Here is a 24,355-nt window from a genome sequence, read left to right on the forward strand (position 1 = left end):
GATGGAATATTAAATTAATTTATACTTCTTAAGCACTTTACCATTGCTATTGTTATTGTTTGTATTTCAAGTCATTTCTTGAACGTTTTGGTGAATATCTCCAGTGATTCCTAGCCAACATTTCCATTGACAATGCCAGCTGCTGATGGTGGCATTTATCTACCATTTCTCAGGAGGAGCAGCTTGGGAATTGATAGGGCATTACATGTGGAAGAATGTGTTCTGGACAGTAAAATGAGCTAAACGTAAAATGTTCATTTGTGTGTTAAATAATTAACTAATAAAAGCAGCATTGCACAGACTTTCATCTAACATAAAATGGTATGATTTTTTGTGTCATGAGCCACTTGAGAAACTGCAAGTCACTTCTGGTGTGAGAGAATTGGCCATCTGCAAGGACGTTGCCCAGGAGACATCTGGATGTTTGATGTTTTACCATCCTGTGGGAGTCTTCTCTCATGTCCCTGCATGGGGAGCTGGAGCTGACAGATGGGAGCTCACCCCGCTCCCCAGATTCAATCCGCCGACCTTTCGTTAGCAGTCCTGCCGGCACAAGAGGTTTAATCCATTGCACTCCAAAATTGTATGATGATACTCATAGTTGCTTAGTTCCTTTCAACATATGATAAGTAATGCTTTGTTGAGGAAATGAGCAAAACAGACATATTGAAGTAAGTGTGGATATGTTGCAAGTTAGGGAGGACACAATGTTAGGAAAACAATCAATATGATTATGAATAAATGTAAGCTAAGTGAAACAATTGCAGGAGTGATTTAGAGGTATCTCATTCCTAGGGTCATAAATTGAAGTCGACTTGAAGGTAGCTAATAACAACAGAAAAGATCTTCTATGAAGGACATTGCATTATGCTCTTAGAAATATGAAGGATTATGAAGCTCTGAGTGTCAGGGCTGAGATGGCAGTGTGTACGAAGCAACCTAAATTATTGTTTAGCGTTATGGGTGATGTGATAAGGAGGAACTCAGTTGATGTATATGGTCAAGTATTTGGAAGAGGGAGTATGGTATTGATAATGTTAGGTGCTTTTGAGTACAGTATTTTATTTTCAACATCAATGGCTTGGATAATACACAAACATTGTGGACAGGCTTGTGGACAATATAAAAGGGCTGACAGAGAAATGTACACCACTGCAGTCGTAGAAGAAGTATGTGTGGGGCTTTCTAGAAATGGCCTTAAGGTTGAACAGTATGGAAGAAACACGAAGATTTGGATTAGGGATAGCGAGTGTGTTACGTAGCATAACACGAGTTACTGTTGTGTGACATTTGGGAAGGCATAAAGAGTCATGGGACAGTGGAGTTGAGGAAGTCTTGCTCTGGACTGGTAATGAAACAGCCTTTTGTATGAATGCCTAAAATGCTTCTATGTATACATTCGCATAGATAGTCTATAAGGTCTTGGATTTGCAGTTCAAAAAATCTGCTTTTTTGCCATAGGAAAGGTGCTCTCTCTGTTTTTTTTGCTTTAAAAGGGAGGAAGGATAATTGTGGATAGACCAGATAATACTTTAATGTGATGGAGGAGGAAGAGGAGGGCCCTTTGGATTTAAAGGGCCATGTTTGCTGCCAGATACTGCAGTGCAAATCTCTTTCCTTTACCAACCCCTCCAAAAGAGAAATCAGCCCTGGTTTGAGTGGGGGAAAAATGGTGTTTCAGTTTTGTCTCCGTGCTCCTTATTCTATTTTTCACTATTATACCATTTTGAATTTTCTCATAAACCAGTTAGGAAAGAAACGACATCTTCCCTCCCTCCCTTTCCTTTCTGCAGCCAGAACTGCTAGAGGACTGCGGTGCAGAAATTAACCCTTTTCAATACAAATCTGCAGTGGGATTGTACTGAAACATATTTTTCCTCTCCATTTTCATGAAGAATTACACAGAAATAGGTAGAGGGCTGCCTCTTGTCATAAATGGCCGAACGAGCTGCAACCCTTTCCTGTGATTTCTTTAAGTAAACAAGAGATTTTCACTGCTAGGGCTGCTGACAAAAGGCACACTTGTTTGTGCACAGCTAACTGAAACTTATTTACTTGATTATGACATGGAAGAATTTCCCTCTAGGTTTTTCCTTAATGGTTTTTCTTGCCTGTATTTTTATGCAAATAGCTAGATTTGCCTATATTTTGACCGGCATTGAATTGAGCAAACGCTGTTGTTTGAATTTCACGTACAGCAGACATCAGAGATGTGAGACAAATTGCTGCTCAGGTATCTGATTAGTGGGAAGCAGGTATATTTGTGTGATGTTTTGATAACATTTAGCATTTCAGGTGTGTATTTTTTGTTTGCAGTGGAAGGCTCCATATTTCTAATACATCTTTAGCATTTTTTGGTTTATTACTTCTGGTTTTACTGTATTGACATGACTCAAACATAAACGCAAATGTCTTGTAAATAAGCCATCTTTGTATCCTTTCTCGATGATCTGTGTTGATAAATCATATGACATTTTTTCCAAAAGCATATTTTAACTAGCATATTTTTGGTTTTTACTTCATTCTTTTGCTTTTTAAATACTTTTTCAGCGGTTCTGTTTCTGCTGGTGCAAATTACAGTTTATTATTGCAATTGGCTAGAATCTGGTTAAATATAATAGCATTAACATTTCACAATGACAGTTATATTCTGCAGTGGACTAAGAAACAGCTGTGATGTTGGTACTTTTCTTTCTAGTTACTGTTTTTCTTAAGTGGGTCATAGTAAAAGATGATCGATGAATGACACTTGGACTGGATAAAGTGGCAATGCTTGGCTTCAGTGGAGAGAACAAGATACTTTAATGTTCATATAAATATTTATGGCAGGAGTAGCAGGAAAACTTATAGCGAAGTGATTTCTAGGAGTTATAATTTTTGATAAAATAGCTTTTTTAAAAACTGGAGCACAACATGTATGTACAAATGGAAATGACTCATCAGATTTAACATGATGACTGATCTGTTAAACTCTTCTGCTTTTTATGGAAAGCATAATCTCAAATATATTATGGTTCATTTGCCTGTAAGTGTTCGTAGTTCTACTGGAATAAGAAACAATAGCCGATGAATACAATAACTGTAATGGACCAACTCAGCTTTAAATTACTAGAACTGGGCTTGTGGTGCTTTTTTTCTCATATTTTGAAAGCCAGGTGATGCATTGAAAACAGTGCATTGTATTTTTCAGTACATGACTGTATGTCATTTTTTGGGCGGGTGTGTGTGTGTGTGTGTGGGATGGATCCACTATGTTTTGTAGGATAAAAGGGCTGTTTTACATGTGTATAAAAATGGCAGACAAAATGAAGGCCCTGATTCTCTTTAGGACTATGTTCTAATCGCATTAGTGATGATGAATTCCTAATATGTCCAGGCACATCTATTTGGGAAGAAGATCCCTTATTTTCCGAGAAACCTAAGTGTGATTTATTATGCTAATTACTGATTATGTCTAATCCATAAGGTTCAGTCCTTTGGAGGGTTTCCCTCAGTGTTGTTTACATACAATCTACAAGATGTTTTAAGGCTACAGGAGAACATATATAAAATAAAATGAATACAAATAGTCACAAAAGCATCACAACTAAAATAGAATACAAGAACATCTGTTAAAAATAAATTTGGCAATAATAAGTGAATTCCTAGGAAAGGCCTTTTGCTGTAAAATACGTTTTCTTGGCAGGTATGCAAGGAGACAATCTCACACAAAGAAATCCTTCCCAGAGTTTCTTCCTTTCCTGTAGCATTCACAGGGAAACCAGTCTTTTAAAAATTATTTTTTGTTTCTTAACAATCAGTGTTTTTCTTGATGAGAAAAACAAGTGCACAAGTACTTGTAACGGAGAGCTGTAGAGGCAGGAGTTGAAAGGAGGATTTGAAATCATATTCTGCCTTATCCAATTCAGCAAGTTTATCCATTTACTTTGTAAAAAACACAAAATGGATCTAAAGATGGAATTAGTTAGCAGGACTTTGTGAACAGGAAGCTATTCTAAGAAGAGGAAAGGGTTTCAGGAAGAAAAAATAAAACAGGCTGCGTAGAGGGGAGGTAGATTCATACTCAAAGAAAGGAAGTAAAGCGGTACTGAATAGTACCAGAAACACAGGGAAAATTATGTTGCAGAAGCTCCTCCTTGGCTCACCAATCAGTTCTGCCTTTTTTCAGGAAAGGGAGGAAAAGGAAAACACAACTGCAAATGCCATTCAGAACTGGAGAACAAATGGACTCCCCAAAATCTGCTCCTTAAACTGAGTATAGAAACAAATGGGAAGTTGCTATAGATTTTCTGCTGTTAGGTTCATATATACACATATATACCTCAGAATAAGGAGGCGATTTTACAAAGACACAAGCCATTTTTACCTTTGAACACTAAGGAAATCATTCATAATATGGAACTGGTAGCTCTGTAGCATCCACCTCTTGATCAGATTGGAGACTGCAGTGAAGCCCTTGAATAGCCAGCATCATGGAGTTATGCATACAACAATGTTGCTCATATTCTCCTTCAGTCTTTGGATGGCAGCCTATGTACAATTAAAAGACATGAGGGTAAATTGTATATCATACTCAAGCGTGCTCAGTGGCATGCAGATTTTGTCCCAGTGCAGTAACTTTATCTGCAAAAATGAATGACAGTAATTCACTTACACACAACAACTATATGACTATTGTGATGGTCATTCCTTGGTTTTTATTGTTTCAGGTTGAGGGTCATGTTTTAAACTCTTCTCAGGTTGCACATTCTTGACTTCATTGTAAAGAACAATACTAGGAGCTATTTATAATTGGAGTGAGCCTTTGAGTGCCATGTTACCTTTATCTATATTTTTGGGTTTAGTTTTACAGTCTTGCTAGGGTGTGTTTTGAAAACAGTGTTTATAAGTACTGCATAGAACATTGAATGTTAATGAGTAGTTTACACTTTCATACTTATCCTTCTGCCCTGTTTTTGTTAAAGTTCTAATATTGGCAAGGTTAGCTAGAAGGTGATTTCTGAATATATCAGTTGCATCTTGCACCTATGCTTACAGTTGCAGAAGCCAAGTAAAAGTAATCTTGTTTTCATCTGACATTATAAGTGAATGAAACTTGAAATAGCATTGCCTAGATGCAATGATTGGCATTTCTTTAAATTTCTGTAATAGAGTGCTGTTTCTACCTGCCTCTTATAAAGTGTGTACAATTCAAAATTCATCCCTTGCCAAATTCTAGAGGAGAGCTAACTTTTGGTCTGCCACAATTCAAGGGTAGGAAACTGATGTGGTATTGTAGTGTGAGTGTGGACTAGTGCTCCAGGAGATTAAGGTTTGAACTCTCCTTCAACCACAGAAACAACTGGGTGACCCTGAACAAAGTGCACTCTTTATCCTTAAGGGAAGGCCACGTCTAGTCCCCCCCAAAGGCTGTGATAACTTCACTTCAGTGTCTCCATAAGTCTGAGATATCTTGAAGTTACACAATGAATGAGGGATCCTGCAGTCACGTTGTAACCTATAGCCATGTGGCCTGATCAAGAAAGATTGTCACAACCTTATTTCCAGTAAAGAAATGTTCGGAGACCGAATCATGCAATAGGTAGAGGTAGTTTGACCATGTTACAAAAGCTAGGTGAAAGCCCAGGGATAAAGCGAACCTATTTGATTTTTTTCCAGTGATTATGCTTTTGTTTCTGCCATTTTTTCATAAATTAGCATACCCAATTGTTCTTTTCTTTGTCCAGATAATGATAGCAGGAATTCAGTAATATTTTGTGGACCTTTTTATTTGTTGTCCTTTTATATAAAGGCTTTGCAAGGTCTGTGTATCCCATCTATCATGTGCTGGAGTTTAGCCTAGGCAGATTAAAGTGTAAGGATGAGTGCAGCTATCTTGTTCCACAGGAAGACTAGCATCCCTATTACCACAGTTTGACCACCATATCAGCTGGATTCCTAAAACCATGAATCTATATTTGCCTTTGCTTGGCATACTGTGCAATAGTGGATCTAGAGCAGGCATGGACTTCAACTCCCACAATTGCTAACTAATTCCAGTAGGCTGTTAGGAATTGTGGAGTTGAAGTTCAAAACATCTGGAAGGCCAAAGTTTGCCTCTGCCTGATCTAGAGAGACCCACAGACATTTCCAGGGGGGAATATTTTTGGAGCATGGGTTTCCATGGCCAAGTGGGAATTTGAACCCTGGTTTGCAGAGTCATAGTTCAATACCTTAACTACTATGCTAATTATATATAGTCAGCTATACTGGATGCTAATTCAAGTATATGGTAGTATCATTCTCTATATTCTGTAACTGTCACAGAATGATTTCCTGGTGTTCATTCCTTCTCTGGGAGGTAAACACTCACGTTATCAAAGCTTCTTGTTTTGCAGTCTGTGGAAGTTTGATTTTAGGGGAGTGTTTATCCCAGCTGTGATCTGGATCAAGCAGAAAACAGAACTGAACACATCTAAATGTCACAGCCAGAAAAAGTGACATGCATAAAGGTTTCATTTCTAATCTTAGCACTTATTCCTTGGTAACTCTGAAAACCACACATTATATCAGTAAGTACTCATTGACCTTGATTTTGACACTTTGATATTTAGTTGGTTGCCTTTTAGCAAATCTCAAAATGGTTCCTCTCTTAGAATACATTTTTTTAAAAATCTTAAAAGGAAGAATGTGTATAAACACACACCCACAACACATATGCACACATGCGCATACACACACATATGCAAACAGTATAGCAAGGCCAGGGAGCACTACAGTGCAGTATAGCAGCATTAAAATCCTTTGTTAGTCGATAGACATGCAGTATAACACATCTGGATTGCTTATTGTCAGCTACAGAGCACGTCCAGATTGATTGCAAACTTAAAGCAAACTAGATTTTATCCTTGTATAGTATAGTGGTTCTGCATGAACATATTTTGTAGAGGGCAAGCTATGTGTTACCATGGCAGGATGTAAGTGTCATCCAAACAGGCCAGAGGAAGATTTTTTTTTGCACCCTGAAAAGAGCTTTCAGTTAGTTTAATTATGTAGATATTGTGATCAAAGGGGGGGGGGGGAGAGATTGATACCACCTAACAGTACAATTCTATAGTTTTATTTGTTGGTTTTGTTTCTGGGCTCTGCATGCCAACACTTTGTTTTTGGATCAACAAATAGGAAATCAATGCTGTCTGAGCTTCTTGTCTGTGCTGCAAAATGTATCTGGTTCTTATACACAGTAATCACATGAGAGAATAATCTCAAAGGAATCACAGTTGGAAGTAGAGGATGAGGCAATGGTGAATACCGTGTGGCTGAGGATACAGTTGTTACAAGGCCATACAAATAAAAACAGCTCCCAGAGCTAGTCTGTTGACACGAGATAGTCTGTTGCCTTCTAAAACAATTACAGTAAATTTATTGTAGACACATATGCATATAGGCAATTGTCAAGGGGAAATGTAAACAAAGTAGCCAAATGCAAGGAGGAATACTCTGTAGTATGTCTAGAAATGTCTGAATATTCTTCTATTTCATGGTTTTTTCAGCCCCACTGCTATCCCCCTCTATACCTGTGTGTGTGTTATATGTGTAAAATAGGTTTAAGTAAGATAGCACTTCGTAAATCTGGTGTAAAGTTGACCCTGATGCAAATAACAACAACAATCAAAGCAAATTATTTGTCACCCGTCTCTCCTCACAACTTAAGGAGGTTTACAACACATCGAAACAAAGTACATACAATAAAATACATAAAATAAACACATGGTACAAAGATTAAAATATGACCCTTTGTATTATTGAAGAGGACAGTTGTGAACAGATCCACCTCTTGTTTTTTCTGAACTTTGCCCCAAAATTTTCACTGATGGCTTTTCCTTCTGCTTCTCCTTTTTAGGCCCTATGAGAAAAAGGGAAAGCTAAGGATGCTGGAGCAGAACAATGGATTTCTCCTTCTCTTTCATGCAAGGGATCATGGGAAACACAATTCAGCAACCACCTCAACTCATTGACTCGGCTAACAACCGCCAGGAGGATGCTTTTGATGCCAGCAGCGACATCACGGAAGATGGCAGGCAGACACCCTATGAAGCAGCGCTCTCCTTGCAGCAAGGCTTTCAGTATCCCACGCCAACCACGGAGGACCTCCCACCCCTCATTAACGGATTCCCACCAATCAGCATGTACGAACCCCAAGCCAAATATCAGTCCTACAGTCAGTATCCCAATGGCTCGGCTAACGGCTTTGGCTCAGTTAGAAACTTTAGTCCACCTGAGTATTATCAAATGGAGAACTCTAACTTAAGACCGCATGAGATCCTGGAAAAGCAGTCTCCTCCCCAGCCTCCACCTCCTTCGGTATCCCAAACGGTGATCCCAAAGAAGACTGGTTCCCCAGAAATCAAATTAAAAATAACCAAAACTATTCAGAACGGCAGGGAATTGTTTGAGTCCTCTCTGTGCGGGGACCTTTTAAATGAAGTACAAGCGAGTGAGTATGCGAAGCCGAAACATGAAGGGAGGAAAGAGAAAAGGAAAAAAAGTAACAAACACGATGCCTCCCACTCAGAAGAGCGCAAATCACATAAAATTCCAAAACTAGAGCCAGAGGAACAAAATGTAAGTGTAATAAGAACATTGGCTTTTTTCCACTTTGTTTTTATTGTAGTTTACGTGTTGAAAGATAATCGGAGTAATAAGATGCTACAATCAGGATCTCACAATTTTGAATCTGCGTCTTTGAAATGAATTATCTTGGTGGATTACTGTCTCTACAAAGAAAAACAACCCAAGATTTGCTTTCACAACAAAGTATGCAAATTATCAGAGAGATTTGTCAGAAAGCTTGAAATCCTGCCACAGTTAAATTATACTGTAGGTGTGATTAATGTTCTCTGTAATTTTTATTACCGCTGGGTAAAGTGACAGCTATTAAAACTACATCATATTTTCTCTCAAAGAGAAAGTTTGATATTTTTAGAGACAGAGACTGAAAATCACATCAGATGTTTGACTAACAACTATTCCTGGCTTCTCTTTTAATTAACTTATATTTCAACTAGGTTTGTGTGTCAGAAGAAATCAGAGCGCTGTGGGCACAAGCAGTATACCAGCCATAATCTGGGATTACTTCTTTGTCTTGACAGGACTCAGATAAACTAAAATGCTAAGTTTGAATGTCACCAAGTAGGTGGAAGGTCTGTAGTTTGTTCAGTTGCTCCTGCTTGGAGTGGGAACAGTGAGTGGGTCATGTGTATGAACACACCGCCTCAGTTACAATGAATGAAGATTATCAGGACTTTGGGTTTGCTATGATCTCCGAATGGACCTCAAAAAACTAACTCTGTCTAAAGGAGGTCTCTTCTAATAGTGAGGAAAGTTTTCTGTACATATAATAAGCAAAACAGACTTTGTGTCAGAAGCGACTTGAGAACATACTGCGTCGTTTCTGGTGTGAGAGGAATGACTGTCTACAGAGACGTTGCCCAGAGGCCGCTTGGATGTGTTAGTGGGAGACTTCTCTCATGTCTCTGCAAGCTAGAGCTAACAGATGGGAGTTCACCCCATCTCATGGATTTGACCTGGCAACCTTCAGATCAGACCTAACCTTCAGGTCAGCCATTCAACCGGCACTAAGGTTTAACCCACAGCACCATCGCGGCTCATGCAATATGATGCTAATAGCAGTGATGAAGGAAAAAAGTTAAATTGTTACCCTGCAAAATCATTTAATTTTATTTCTTTTCTCCTTACTATTTGTCATACAAATAGTGATATGATCAAACAGATCTACCTTTAAATATTAAGTTTATTTGACTTCAAAACATTTCTGCAAATGTTGATGTTCCCATGTTTGACTCCTTTTTGTTTTTACTTGTTTTATAGAGACCAAATGAAAGAATTAGCAACCAATCTGAAAGACCAAGGGAAGAACCAATAGTGTTGGATGAAACTCCGGTTAGTACATGTCAGTGCTGTGGATTTCCGACTCTAGATACTTTATGAGATTGAAACGAATGTGTCTCAAAATGTGAGGATTGATTGCCAGAAATCTCACCAGTTTGTTAGGTCAAGGTTTGAAGAGGTCCTGGTGCAGACCTGATGCAGTCTTTTCTCAGAGGGGTGGAAGGAAACTGAGAGAGTTTTATATGAGTGGAATGGGTGAGAAATATACGTGTGTGCTGAAACAATCAGAGTAATTTTTTAAAAAAAGTGGCCACCTTATTGATCAAATGAATTTATTCAGTCCACATATAAGACTTCATATATTTGCATATTACTAAAGTTGTAGTTTTGAAGACAAAAGTAGACTTTGTTTTTAGGTGATCTATATAAATGTCACAATAAGCACCATCTTAGAAGAGTCTGTCTTACAGAAGATGAAATCCTTCTTTGAAATTCTGTCTGCCACCTGCAATTTCTTCAACTGTTGCCCAATTAAGTGGTTTAGTTTTTTTTAAGTAGTTTTAGTTTTTTAAAGTAGTTTAAGTAGTTTTAGTTTTTTAAGTAGTTTTAGTTTTTTTTAACGAAGGCTTTTAATTGATGTTCCTAATTGATTGGTGAAAAATTGTAGCCAAACTTAAAAGGAAATATGTAGATAACTATCAAAGCAATTTTTATTTATTTAGTCTTTTCTTCCCAAAATATAGTGAAACTGCAATCATATTGCTTGGTTGTTGTTGGTTTTTTTTTTTTTTTTTGTGGGAGCAAGTATGGCTCTCCAAGAATCCCCTATGGACTAATGTGGTCTTGCAGGTATCCACAGTTGGTTTTCCATGGTTTATCCCCCTCTCCCATAGTCTCATACATTTTATCTGTGCAGAAGGTCCAGTAGGTAATTTCCCTTGTACCTCTTTATTATTTTTGAGTAGGTACAGGAAGCCTCCCCTTCTCCCCCAACACCAGTCGTGAGCGATGTCACGTTTGAGGTGGGAGATCTTGTCTGGTCCAAAGTGGGGACATATCCATGGTGGCCCTGTATGGTTTCAAGAGACCCACAACTCGAGGTTCATACCAAAATCAACACAAGAGGTAAGACAGTATGAATTCCAAGTAAGTGTGTCAAAAACTTAAACTGTTTGACAATTTTGTTAGCATTAGACTTAAACTCAAACTTCAAAATGTATATTGAGGTATCAGTAATATTTATTTATTTTTAATTATTTGTAAACCCAGAGAGGAGCCCAACAATACCCAGATCGTGGGATCGATCCCTAGAGTCTTTCCACTAGGGCCAGTCTTATTTTTTGCCTCTTGAAGGCCAAACAAATATTATGTCCTTGAGGCCACTCTAATCTTCAGTTGCTAGTTTGTAAGCCAGAAATCATTTGTAATGTCCAGATCAATCCCCTGACCATGCAGGAAAAGCACAATCAAAGCACCCCTGATGGATGGTCATTCAGTTTTACCTGATCTCTTTCTTCAGGGAGTTACCTTATAGTATCAGTGGCCCTTCAGAGCAAAAGAAGACATTGAGCCAGTGTCATCATCATGCGCTTGGATTTATTGCAGTCTGGATTCATTCCACCCTTAGATGCATGCATGTTAAATGTATACCTCAATGCTTTATCGACTGTACAGTAGTCTCACATATCCAACATAAACGAGCTAGCAGAACATTGGATCAGCGAAAATGTTGGATAATAAGGAGGGATTAAGAAAAAAGCCTATTAAACATAAAATTACCTTATGATTTTACAAATTAAGCACCAAAAACATCATGTTTTACAACAAATGGACAGAAAAAGCAGTTCAATACACAGTAATGTTATGTAGTAATTACTGTATTTACGAATTTAGCACCAAAACATTGCAACATTTACCACAAAAACATTGACTACTAAAAGGCAGACTGCATTGGATAATACAGAACATTGGCTAAGTGAAGCTTGGATAAGTGAGACCCTACTGTATTACCAAAATGGGCTAGATTCATGATAACCTATGAGACCTTGTTGTTGGGATTGTTCAGTAACTCCTCCAGTTAAAGGATAAATGAAACAATTAAAATTCATTGTCTTGAAAGAGCGTTTGTCCCAAAATACAAAGGAGTTTTTGAGGAAAGACATTCTAAGCAGAATTTTTTATATCAATTTCAGGTGCGCGAGAATATCATGTTCAGTTCTTCAGCAACCAGCCTGAAAGGGCCTGGGTACATGAAAAGAGGGTACGGGAGTACAAAGGACGCAAACAGTATGATCAGTTAGTGGCAGAGGCTACTAAGCAAGCCAACCATTCTGAAAAACAAAAGGTGAGTGTGGTCTGAAATGGAGATGGTTGTTGCATGCCTTCAACATGTTCCCAACTTCCAGAGACCCTAAGGGAAATATATCATAATGTACCTGGGTGTCTGAATGTACACAAGAGCTGTTTGTCTACTTTTAGCCTCCCCAAACTACTTTTAAAACTAGTTTTTTAAAAAGTCATGCCCTGCTTAACCATAAGCAGTGTACTTCATTTCAGTTTTCTCAAGTGTCTTCTGTTCCTGAGTTTTTCAGCCCAAATGTTATTTGAAAATACAGTGTGGTCGTTTGCATCATTCATATTGTCCACTAACATGGGGAGCTGAGAATGGGGATTTGGGGTCTGAATTCTTTATGCCAACTGATCAGAGACAGTGGCAGAATGTTATAGATATCAACATGGAATACATTCTGAATTCTGCTGACTTTGTCTTTTAATGTTTCTGTGTTCCCCAAAGCTCTGAGAGATTCAGCATAGATATTATGGTGATATTTTCAAAACAGAAAAATGCTTTAAAATGATGGCTGTATATAATGATGACGATGATGATAATTTGTCACTAACTGGGTACTCTTTGTTGGTGGGAAAAACACAAGCAATAAGCCTATCTTCTTTCTCCCTAAGATCCGGAAACCAAGGCCGCAGAGAGAGCGGGCGCAGTGGGATATTGGCATTGCCCATGCTGAGAAAGCTTTGAAAATGAGCCGGGAGGAGAGGATAGAACAGTACACCTTCATCTATGTAGATAAAGAGCCCGAGGAAGCTTTGACAAAAACCAGGAGGACTGTTGTGCCAAAGATGGAGGCTAGAAAGAATCGGCGCTCTAAACCATCGCCTAGTCCCCAGCCAGAACCAGCCAGCGAGGCTTCGCCAGCATCCTCTCCATCCAATACTGAGGTGCGGAGGCATAGTCAGAGACGGCAATCCAGTGTGGAAGAAGAGCCGCCTCCGGTGAAAATAGCATGGAAGACTGCTGCAGCCAGGAAATCCTTACCGGCATCAATTACCATGCACCAGGGCACCTTGGACCTTCAGAAATGTAATATGTCTCCAGTTGTTAAAATTGAACAAGTTTTTGCTCTTCAGAATGCTGCTGGGAATGGAAAGTTCATTGATCAGTTTGTTTACTCGACCAAGGTAAAGACGTGTGTATTTCTCTACAGGGCATAAATGTGCAGTGAATGAAAAAGCTTTAAATTTAGTCCTAATATGCCTGCTCTTGCTCCAAGAGCACTGCTTTTGGGAGCAGAAGGTCCCCGGTTCAGTCTCTGGCATCTTCTTGTTGGATAATAAAAGCTCCTGCTTAAATGCATCTTTAAAGGGATGCTGCCTGTTCTGTTGCAGGGCCACAGCTGTTGTAGTGGTGCTGTATGGGACTTGCGGGAGTCAAAATCTAACAAAATTTAGAGGCCAACAAGTTCCCTTTTCCCTAATATAGACAAAACTAAGAGAGATGGTTTGATTCAATATAAAGACTGTTTCCTGTGTTCAGAGAAGTCAGAGAATTTGCTGCTTTGCATTCTATGACCGCTCCATGTAGGGGGGGAAATATTGTTCATGAAACTCCAGAGAGTTGACAGTGGCCAGTTGATTAAGTGTAAGGCAGTATGGCAGCTCTAAAGCAAGCTTCACTGAGCTGTGATTTGACTTATTCCCAGATAAATCTGCATAAGATTAGAGCCTTAGTCCTCCATTCTTGCTTGTGTTTTCAAATGGAATCTTTGCAAGCTGCAACGACTAACTGGTTTTTTTTTGTTTGTTTGTTTTAATTTGTAACAGGGTTTAGGAAGCAAACCAGAAATAATAATCAAGGGGCATGACAAACTTACTTCTGTCTCAAGCCAGAGAAATGAGAGAGCCTCTTCGCAGAGGTCGCCTTCTCCGGAGACATCTTCTGGGTTGGCAAGTAGGTAAAGTTTAAGACTCCTGGGTTCAGTTTCAAATAAAAAGCACAAAATGGTGCTTGTGTGTATTTTGAAATTGTTCCATCCCCAAGCATAGGTGGTAAAATCAGAATCATATGATATGGCAGAATGGAGATTTGGAGTACATTTGCCCTTCTTCAGTCTAATACTTGAAACAAATGGTAGCAGATGTTCTGACATTTAGCTAAACCTTCAGAATTAGTCTGGTTTCTTGCATACGGTCAGAGTAGAAATCTTACGTTGTCCCCTCCATTAAGGTTTGTTGGGGGTTGAAGTTTGGACATCATATATATGAAAGTTTGTTGTCCTGGCCTGTGTTTTTTCCTATGAGAAGAAATAAGCATGTGTCTTGCTCAATCCCTTTGTTGATCCATCCAGAGGAGGAAAGAGCCAGTTCTCCGGTAACAGATGGACTGATGCAAACATGAGCTGACCTTTTAGGAATGGAAGAGCTCCCTCAAACATCCTCCCACTCTGATCGAAATGTGATCATATGTTTAATGTCACAGCTTAAACATTCATCAGTGAGACACATCTGATTTTAATCTGGTGATTTAAATGAACAAAGATCAGAGGTTGAATAGGTGTTGATCATTTAATGCAAACATTGCCTAGAGCTCGCTCTGAAATGAATGGCAGCAGTTCAGCATCCAATGGTTTTATCTTGAGTTATACACTTTAGTGGTGCACCTATTAAATGGTCTGTTCCCTGTGTGACACAGTAGCACTTGGAAGTGCTTAATATTGGGAAAAGGAACCCTTTCATATCTACATATCGACAATTTTGACAGAATTTGAGTAGTGGTTGAATGTCATTTCTAAAATGCCTTGTTTTCCTGAATTCAGGATTCAGTTAAGCAGTTGTGTGCAGACTAGGGGTCATTTTTCACCGCCCTCCCCCCTTGATATCCCAAAATAATCCTTTACTCTAAAAAAATAGCAACAAGAAATGTTATGTCACTTCCCGTCACTACTTTGGAGAGAAAGTGGCAATGGGGTGAAGTTTTTGAATATGGTTGCCCATATTGTTCTTCTGCATTTGCATGCATTTGAGAGGATTTTAGTGCAACCAAAACATGCCTATAATATTAAAAAAATTAAAGATTCAGTGAGCTTTTAGGAATTCATGCAGGGAATTCCAGGGACCACAAAAGTGACAAAAAGGGTTGCACGTAGTCTTTGGGTACACCACAGTGGTGTTGATCTCTACCTTGTCCACCTTAGAAAGCATTTTCTTTTAGAGGTGAGAGTCTTCCTTCCTTCCTAGAGTCAGCCTTTCTACTCAGCATATGGCAGGGATTGCTGCTTTATGAAAAAATAGAAGAAGAAAAAAGAGTTCTCACGTACACAATTTTCCAGCTAGAAATGGAGTTCACCTTGGATCATTACTTTAATTGTGAAGGCACAGAGTGCAGAACATGAATATGTTCAGGATCCCATTACTGTGTATGTTTTGGTTGGCGGAAGGTGCGTGATTTTCAGATACTTTTTACCATCCAGTCAAAATTAAACTGTGACAGTAAGCCACTGTAGTCTTCCTATGTCATGTATTCATGTTAAAGTAAAATTATTCTCCACTTGCTTTTGTTCACTTCCGAATCTTTAAATAGCAATGATGATGCTAGGCTTTTTGGCTCCTTCTGGGTGAATTGAATGTTTGAATGACTAAAGAGATGCAGAAATAGGAAACAAGATTCAAATCCTATTTGTGTTCTTGGTGTACTTGATAGTCTGCAAAATTTAAACAAGTTCATAGTTAATCTGAAGAACAATCCCCTCAATTACTAATAGTTTGAATAGTTTAATAGTTTCCCCCTTATCTTCATATTAAAACTGGTCTTTTCCCGAACTCAGGACTCTCCCTGAAGCACTGAGATGTATTGCCTGCATCCAGACCGCCAGTTGGCACATTAAAGTCTGTGCACTCAAAAGAAGAATGTAGAGAAATCAGGACTTTGCTTTTGACTGCCATCCCTCATTGAGGAAAGAGAGAGAAACAGAGACTGACTCCTGTAATGGAAACCATTCTCTTCCCTCAGGTTCTGTAGAAAAGAAGCAACAGCGAAGATCAATACGAACTCGCTCAGAGTCTGAGAAATCCACTGAAGTTGTGCCAAAGAAGAAGATCAAAAAGGAGCAGGTTGGCTTCCTCCATGTAGAGAGTTAAAATATACTGTATTCATACTTGTTGTGGCTTTTATATGGATGCCTTTTGTTTTCATTTCTCCCCCGCAACCCACCGTCTCCCCTTTTTTCTCATTGGGTTTGCTTTTGGACTATCTACCTGAGAGTTGCCCCCCTCAGTAAAACCTTCTTGTTAACTGGTATCACTTGCAGCATCAGCCATGCTTTGAATGAATGGGAACACAGTGACACCCAAGATCCACGTCATGAAGCTGATGCCTTTTTTATTTTTGCTATTTCTGTTCTGAGCACAGTGGTTTTATGTTTCAGTGTTTTTTTTTTCCTCTGGAATTGCTATCAGCTTCCTTCTCGTCTTATCCTCAGTTTAGCTGCTGGTCTGTATCGAGGTTTTTGGTTTTGTTTGTCTCTTTCGGAACAGTTAGATGGAATGGTTTGATAACTCTTGAAAAGTGGCTCTTAGACTTGATCATTCTTTAACGGCACAAACATTAAGCAAGAGAAGTTGAAGCAATCTATATAGGGCACTCTTTTAAAAAAATATATGGATCTAGGAAAACACTGCTTTTTAAAATAGCCAGTTGCAAGTGAAGAAGATGCAAGCTGCCATGTATAAAGACTGGATTCTACATGTTCCAAGAAGAGTATTATAGTTTTTGTTTCCTATTTCTACAATCATTTAATTTGCTCTTAATTTTACATTTAAAGGGAATTTGGTTTGAGGCACAACACTTTTACAATAATTCCCCAATAGCTTTGTCAAAAACTAGATCCCGTTGGACAAGTTACGTTCTTTCAAATTAAGGCATCATTTGACACCTTTAAAAAGTATGTGGCACATAGTTTCTTGGTGGAAAGTACACCTTCACTCTTCCGCTTCACTGTTGGCCTGTTAAAGGAACTTTCAGTTTTTGCTTTTCTGGCAAAATACTTCTTCACCTGGATTCCAAAATGACGGAGTTGAACAAATTAGTCCTCAGCATGACTCTTTTTTCCCTCAGATTTTTTTAAAATCCTGATTTTTTTATCTCATTAAATTTTGAGCATTTGGAAACCGCATGCACACACACAAGTGCACATACACATATTTTTAAAATCTCTTTGCATTGTTGGAATATTCCCTTTTAAAGCTAAAGTTGTAGTAATTTATATGTTTTCAATTATCCGTAGTACAAGAGCCACTTGTCCTCTTTTCTCAAATAGTCTTGCTTGCTTTATACTATGTAGCTAATTAAAACAACATAGTATATTGTGCTGATGTTCTTCAGGAACAGCATATGGCAGGAGGCTTAATGGTCAGAGAAGCTCTGTAATGCATAAGCTTGGATATGTTCTATGTTCAGAAAGGCGTTCTGATATTTGAGAACTCTGCGCCATATTTGTTCCCAGAGGTGAGCTTTGTTTCAGTGAATTTCCAAATTAATTTTGCATCCTTTTGGGTTTTAAAAATTTATAACTGGAATTTTAACTACAAACTGAGAGTTAAAAAAATGTTAATTCTGTTGCAGTGAGTGGTAGCGCAATATAAGTGATTGTCTAGATTTTATATTTGTATTATCAATTGTATCCTCGACAAATCCTTCTATTGTATGTTTTTATCCATTGTACAATGAAATAAAATTATTTTTAAAACATTATAGAATAATCCTTCATAACTATTTACGAGACGTGTTTCTTACATGAATATGTAACCGCACTATTTTTTTTCAAATTACGATTTTTAGCTTAAAAGCAAGACATTAGCCACAAATAATAAAAAAGCTGCTTGCAACTACTAAATTCACAACTTTGGGTGTACCCTGGCAGAAAATCGCCTTCCTATATAGGATCCGAGACACTGACCACAAGTACCACGAAGTGCTTTCTCAAGGCCACCATCTTGTCAACCCAAGCACTGTGTCCGACATTGTGTTTCCAGCTGTATAGAGGCCTGCAATGCATTTTCTCTCTCATCCACCCCTCTTCTACCTTTGCAGCACTCTATACAGAGGAATAGCCAATGGCCTCCGAAGCTCAAGCGAGGCAGTAAGTTAAGTGTCACGTGGAACTTGAGCGCCCTGCTTCTCTCTCCTTTCTTTAATGATTGTGAGGCTTTTCTGTAGCCCAAGGCATAGCTCCTAGTTGCTAAACCTTTTGCCTGCTCCTCGGACCAAAGGTGAAGCCACCCTCTGTCACTTAAGGCACAAAATAGGTGTTCAAACAAAGCACAGACCTGCCTTGTCGCCTGATTCAGGAGAAGGTAGCCTCAGTGAAATCCTTTAGAGATAGAGCTGAATTTTCTAGCTGGGGGTGTGGGGGAGGGATGGTGGGATGGATCGACTACAAGAATCCCTTAATGCTATTTGCTTGCATTGAAATTCATTTCCTTTTTTAAAAACTAGGGAACAAAATATTCCATTATTAACAACTTGTTTTCCTGTCCAAATAGGTAGAAACAGCCCCACAGACAGCACTGAAGACGGGATTACAGAAAGGTGAGCTTTGCTGCTTGTAAACCAACACTCCTGGTGACTAGCCAATTAATTCTTACTCATCCCTGCTTTTCCATGTTACACAAACAAATATGAAATGATCACTTGTCTTTCTCGATTCTTTAACTCCTAATCTGAAAACTCACGGCCTTCTATACCTTTCAGTAAACATACATAGATGCAGTGTAGGAAACAGCTTGAAGGCACACAACAATAAAATCAAATAAAGGAGATAAGTAACAAAGCTGCCGTGTGGCCCACTCCACACTCCCTTGGAGATCTTTTTAGGCACATCAACTTAACATCATGTTTTAGTGTCCTGAGCACATAAAAATGGCATCCACCACTTGACTACCCTTAGATACTGTTAAAGAAGTGGGCTATAGTCCCTAATACGGAATGAGGCAGTTGTTAGCAATCTGATGCTATGCACAACCTACACCAGAAATTTGGGGAAGCTGTGTCTCAACCACTGGTCTTCTGGGCCATGTTTTGAACTGGTTTGGACAGTTCCGCCTCAGGCAATTTTTGACAGCACATAGAGCTTGAAGTTGTAGTTTTAGAAGCCATAGTCAATTTTAGGCCCATGAGAGAGGTCTTTTCTCTGTCTTTTACAACAGGGACTAAACAGGAAGTGTCAAGAAGACATTTGGGACCATGTTGTTGTTGTTGTTGTTGTTGTTGTTACAAATTTCATACTTTGATTGGCCCCTCAAGGTCTCATGGGGAGCTAGTACAGTTGCAGAACTTTTCTATAGGCCTACTTAAAGTAGTTTTATAGATTTTTGCTATTCTGCCTAGCTTCCGATCTACATTAATTGCAATGTCATGGGATAGGCAGGGAGAAGGCTGTCATTCTCATGCATATGTATCTGCATTCATACAAGCCTTACTTTCATCAATTGAAATGATGTTGTTCTTGGTCTCACGCAATGTACACATAAGTACTCTGTAAAAACTATAATGTTTGTCCAGTGCCCATTGCTTCTTGCCTCTGAGAGAGAAAAGATCATTGCAATAAATATAAAAACTCTTAGAGTTTTTATATATGTTGTGAAAACTGTTTATGCTGGTGTGCTTTATAATTTCAACATAATCGGTGCATGTATTGAAAGCAGGCTTGGAATACTTTTATTTTGGAAAATTTGGTGTTGAGAGTAAAATAAGTCATTGTGTCACTTATTCAGTGCATAGACAATATTTCTGCAGTGCCCAAAGACTGCCATTTTCAATATTTTTGTAAATGACTAGATTACGTGAAATTTTAAAAGCTTTTAATGATAGTGTGGACTTTTGTCATTGACCCTGTAACACCATTAATCTCCTTCAATGATGAATGACATATGAGAGATCATGGTGATTGATTCCAGTATGTTGTGTTAAGGTGCCAGTGAGATTTCAGATTCTTGTAAGCCTTTAAAGAAAAGGAGCCGTGCCTCAACAGATGTGGAACTGACTAGTTCGGCATACAGAGATACATCTGATTCTGATTCAAGAGGGCTGAATGACCTACAGGTAAAATGCCTCCTATTTTCCCATATGCTACAGCTTTGAAGTGTGCAAACAACAGTTCCCTTGAAATTTTTCCTGCTTGACAGGAAAATCTTGCAGAATTCTTTTTTTGGAAAGTGATGATTGGAAGGAGAGCCTAAATTAAAAGCAAAATTAATTACTGTGATGGGCAGGATTGTATGCAGACTGTGATTTTTAAAGAACGTGGGCAACTCTACATTTTTTAAATAAGCATCTTTCTAGCCCTTGTGGTTATGGAAAATATTACTGAAAAAATGTCTGATAAAGGCAAGATAAAACTCTTGGTATCAGAGGCACATTTGCCTAACACACACCTTACAGCAGGGGTCCTCAAACTGCGGCCCTCCAGCTGTTTGGGCCTCCAACTCCTAGAATTCTGGACCATTGATAAATCTGGCTTGAGCTTCTGGGAGTTGGAGGCCCAAACAGCTGGAAGGCCACAGGTTGATGATGCCTGCTTTACTGAATTGGGCTTCTCCTACTCCTAGTACTGACTATGAGCCCTTCCTCTTTGCACATCATATTGATTTTGTTTGTAATTAGAGCATGCATTCTCAAATTGGTTAATTTGAGAATGCATGCTCTAATCACAAACAAAATGAAAACCAGAATATCAGTATTTGGATTTTCTCCTTTGATCTGCAGCGTTTATATTGATCCTTACTCGTAGGTGCACTTTCAAAAATTGCTGTGATTTCCCATTTAGGGTAGCTTTGGAAAGCAGTCGGACAGTCCGTCAGCTGCGGCAGATGCAGATGCTTCTGATGTACAGTCTGTGGACTCAAGTTTATCAAGAAGAGGTTCTGGGACAAGTAAGAAAGACAGCATTTGTCAGGTAAATGGGAGATGTAAATCAGTCAAATAAGTCAAGGATGCAACTCCATCAGTGTAACTGAAAAGTTTATGGTAAACATGTATGAAAGTGAGCTGTATTATTGATTTGTCTTGACCTGACCTTAAATCATTGTCTGTCATCAGTAGTGAACTGGATGGGGACAAACAAATCGAACTTAATCATTTTAATTGTTTTAAAACTTTTTATTGATGTGTTGCATCTTTTTAATTCTGTAAATAGTTTAATTATATTGTAATGTTTACTTTTTATGTTTTTCATTGTATACTTCTACATTGTAAACTGTTTCAATCCCAATATTGGAGGATAACAATAGGAACAATAATACTTGTTGTGGTTCTTCAGATTTTGTGTTCTCTGGTTGGTTACATTTAAAACATCTGCCACGTGGTTTGTTCTCTTAAAATAGTTTCTTTCCTTTAAGATTTGCGAAAGTTCTGGCGAATCCCTCCTATCTTGTGAAGGCGAGTGCTACCGAGTCTTCCATACCGAATGCTTAGGCCTGAGCTCACAGCCTGAGGGGAAGTTCATCTGTATAGAGTGCAAAAACGGTAAATGAGCCAGTGATACCCTTCACTCAGTTGAGTGAAAGGCTGGAGGCTTTTGCTTGAAGCTTGTTCAATGCAGCTTTCATGTCCTTAACATAGTCACCAACAAATGCATTGGTTTTCCTCTCAGTCTTTTCAAAATGCACTAAAGCAGTGGTTCTCAACCTGTGGGTCTGCGGGTGTTTTGGCCTACAACTCCCAGAAATCCCAGCCAGATTACCCGCCGTTATGATTTCTGGGAGTTGAAGGCTAAAACACCCGCAGACCCACAGGTTGAGAACCACTGCACTAAAGTGTTCTGTTATCCAGTTTACCTCTTGTTCACTGTTAAGATTGTGAAGGTAAATTCCAGTCTAGCATTCCCTTTGCTGACTTACACCTTTCTGAGTCCCATCCTTTCCTTTGCAATGAGTAAGTCAGGAAGATGACATTGATGGACTTTGTTGTGTGCCTTCACAGGGGCCAGAAAAAGCTGAAATACACACAGTTGTTGCATCCCTTTTTTGTCACCTCTGTCTGAGGAATTTGAACTGTGACCTAATACACTATTCTTTTGATATTCACTTTCTCTTTGATGTTCAAAACAACCCCTTTCTTCTTTTTCTAAAGGGCAGCACACATGCTTTTCCTGCAAGCTCCCTGGTAAAGACGTGAAGCGTTGCTCTGTCAATGCCTGTGGCAAATTCTACCATGAAGCCTGTGTGCGCAAGTTCGCCACCACTGTCTTTGAGTCCCGGGGATTCCGTTGCCCACAGCACTGCTGTACTTCCTGCTCTGTAGACAAGGATATTCATAAAGCAAGCAAAGGTAAGAGAGGTCTTTCTTCCCTTTAGGGAAGTTATATAACTCTACAGAAACTCGGGCATTAAAATGAAAGCCTTGAGGTACGAAGACTCTCCATTTTCCACACTGGAATTACTGCTAGGATAGGGAAAGACAAAGGGATTCAAGTGAGGGGAATAGGATGGGCTTTTATCCTCTAAGGTTTGAATGATTTTTATCATCTAAGGTAGTGGTTCCTAATCTTTGATCATTCTAATATGTAGGACTTCAACTCCCAGAAGCCTCAACTGGCTCAGCTGACAACCAGGCATTTTGGGAACTGGGACCAAAGATTGAGAATCACTGATCTAAGATTTGAAGATACAAGGCTTGTGGGTAGGATGTCCCCAACCTCAGTGCTTTTGGGTGGCATAATGGATAATCGGAAGAGATTGTCGTGTGATACCAAACGGGGGGGAACTAAAGAGCACCGACCAGTTTGTAAAAAAATTATAGTTGGCCCTCTATGTCCACGGATTCTCTGTCCATGGATTCATTGGCCCTTCCAAGGCAGCCATAAGGTTGATGTGGCCCTTGATGAAAACGAGTTTGACACCCTTGATCTAAGGGCACCATTTAATGCTAAGATAAACCCATGCTTGAGGTTTATCTATTTATCTGTATTGTCTTGGAAAATGTGTTTTATTTGTCCTAGCACAGTATAGGGACAATAGGTTTCTAACAGATTGAAATAGTGCATTTGTATTTGGGTGGAGGAATCTTTTGCCAGGATGTGAAAGTGAATCAACATTTATTCTGATGGAACATTGTTTCTTGTGATATAGGTGCAATTTAAACCAATCTGAAGGATGGTGGTGGATAAGGGGGTGGGAGAAAACATGCAGCTCTTTTGTGTAAAAATGGATCTACTCTGGATGAGTAAGGGTGGTCAACAGCCTCTGATACTGCCAATTGCTAGACAGAAAACTAAAATCATAGTGATTGTCTGATATTCATACACAGAGATATGCTTAAATTAGTCTGAAGGTCTCCCTAAATAAATCTGTGAGACTCTTAGTCAGAGACATACATGTAGAGAACCGGCTGCTGCTATGAATTTCACTCCAAGAGCTAGAATGCCATTTAATGTTCTAACATAATTGGTTGTCTTTAATGTGTTTTGCACCTATTGAAGCTATCAATGAGTAAAACAAAAGTTTTCCCTTTGATTTCAGTTATTTTATATAGTTTACATGCTCTTTAGCACAATAGAAATTAAGGCGGTGAAGGGAGAGAGAAGATGCGTGTAGCATTAAGCAGAGTTATCTTGGCATGTTTTCTTATGTTTGATACAAACATAGAAGCAGAGCTTTCATTTAAAGTAGTGTATGTAGCAGCAATGGGTCCTGAAACATTTGCAAGGAATTCCTAGACATCATTGTAGATTGATATCTGGGTTGGGTTGTAGATTTTGAGAAGGCTAGGGGTTGTATGATCTTCACGTACATTTTGGACTTTGGTCCCAGCAGTCCCTGCCACCATGGCCACCTTGTAAGGGAGTTGGTTTTTCAGTTATAAGTTATAATCATAAACATTGAGTTGCTGTGAGTTTTTCAAAAGGCAATTTTGAAATTCAGCAGGCAAAATCTCCAAGTCTGTCTTCAGAAATAAGAGCAGAAGAGTCTCTCAAGCTTCCAAAGCAGCAACTTTCTGGACATACTGTGTTTTGAAGCTTTCCTTTGGAATAACTCCATCGTAGATGTGCCTTTGAGTTTTGTCCAGAGCATTGTGGGAGGTGTTGCAACATTAGGGAAGGGAAGCAAGAAACGTTCCTTTTTGAAAACGTGTTGCATGTAGGATTGGATATATCAACTTAACATCAAATGCTGTTCT

The 24,355-nt window shown here is 38.9% G+C and overlaps 1 protein-coding gene across 3 annotated transcripts in view; it reads left to right on the forward strand.

The window, feature by feature from the left end:
- Nucleotides 1-24,355, forward strand: part of nsd3 (nuclear receptor binding SET domain protein 3) — a 52,765-nt gene that overhangs the window by 5,290 nt on the left and 23,120 nt on the right. For all 3 annotated transcript variants that reach the window (XM_062961353.1, XM_062961354.1, XM_062961355.1), the window contains exons 2-13: nucleotides 7,883-8,604; nucleotides 9,871-9,942; nucleotides 10,857-11,016; nucleotides 12,084-12,235; nucleotides 12,853-13,365; nucleotides 14,008-14,134; nucleotides 16,193-16,293; nucleotides 18,724-18,769; nucleotides 20,151-20,281; nucleotides 21,006-21,134; nucleotides 21,577-21,703; nucleotides 22,310-22,507. In XM_062961353.1, the coding sequence (XP_062817423.1) occupies nucleotides 7,927-8,604; nucleotides 9,871-9,942; nucleotides 10,857-11,016; nucleotides 12,084-12,235; nucleotides 12,853-13,365; nucleotides 14,008-14,134; nucleotides 16,193-16,293; nucleotides 18,724-18,769; nucleotides 20,151-20,281; nucleotides 21,006-21,134; nucleotides 21,577-21,703; nucleotides 22,310-22,507 (2,434 nt within the window). In that variant the 5' untranslated portion in view covers nucleotides 7,883-7,926. The remainder of the gene's footprint in view (nucleotides 1-7,882; nucleotides 8,605-9,870; nucleotides 9,943-10,856; nucleotides 11,017-12,083; nucleotides 12,236-12,852; nucleotides 13,366-14,007; nucleotides 14,135-16,192; nucleotides 16,294-18,723; nucleotides 18,770-20,150; nucleotides 20,282-21,005; nucleotides 21,135-21,576; nucleotides 21,704-22,309; nucleotides 22,508-24,355) is intronic.

This window comes from Anolis carolinensis, unplaced genomic scaffold (assembly GCF_035594765.1).
Source record: "Anolis carolinensis isolate JA03-04 unplaced genomic scaffold, rAnoCar3.1.pri scaffold_8, whole genome shotgun sequence".
Lineage (NCBI taxonomy): Eukaryota > Metazoa > Chordata > Lepidosauria > Squamata > Dactyloidae > Anolis > Anolis carolinensis.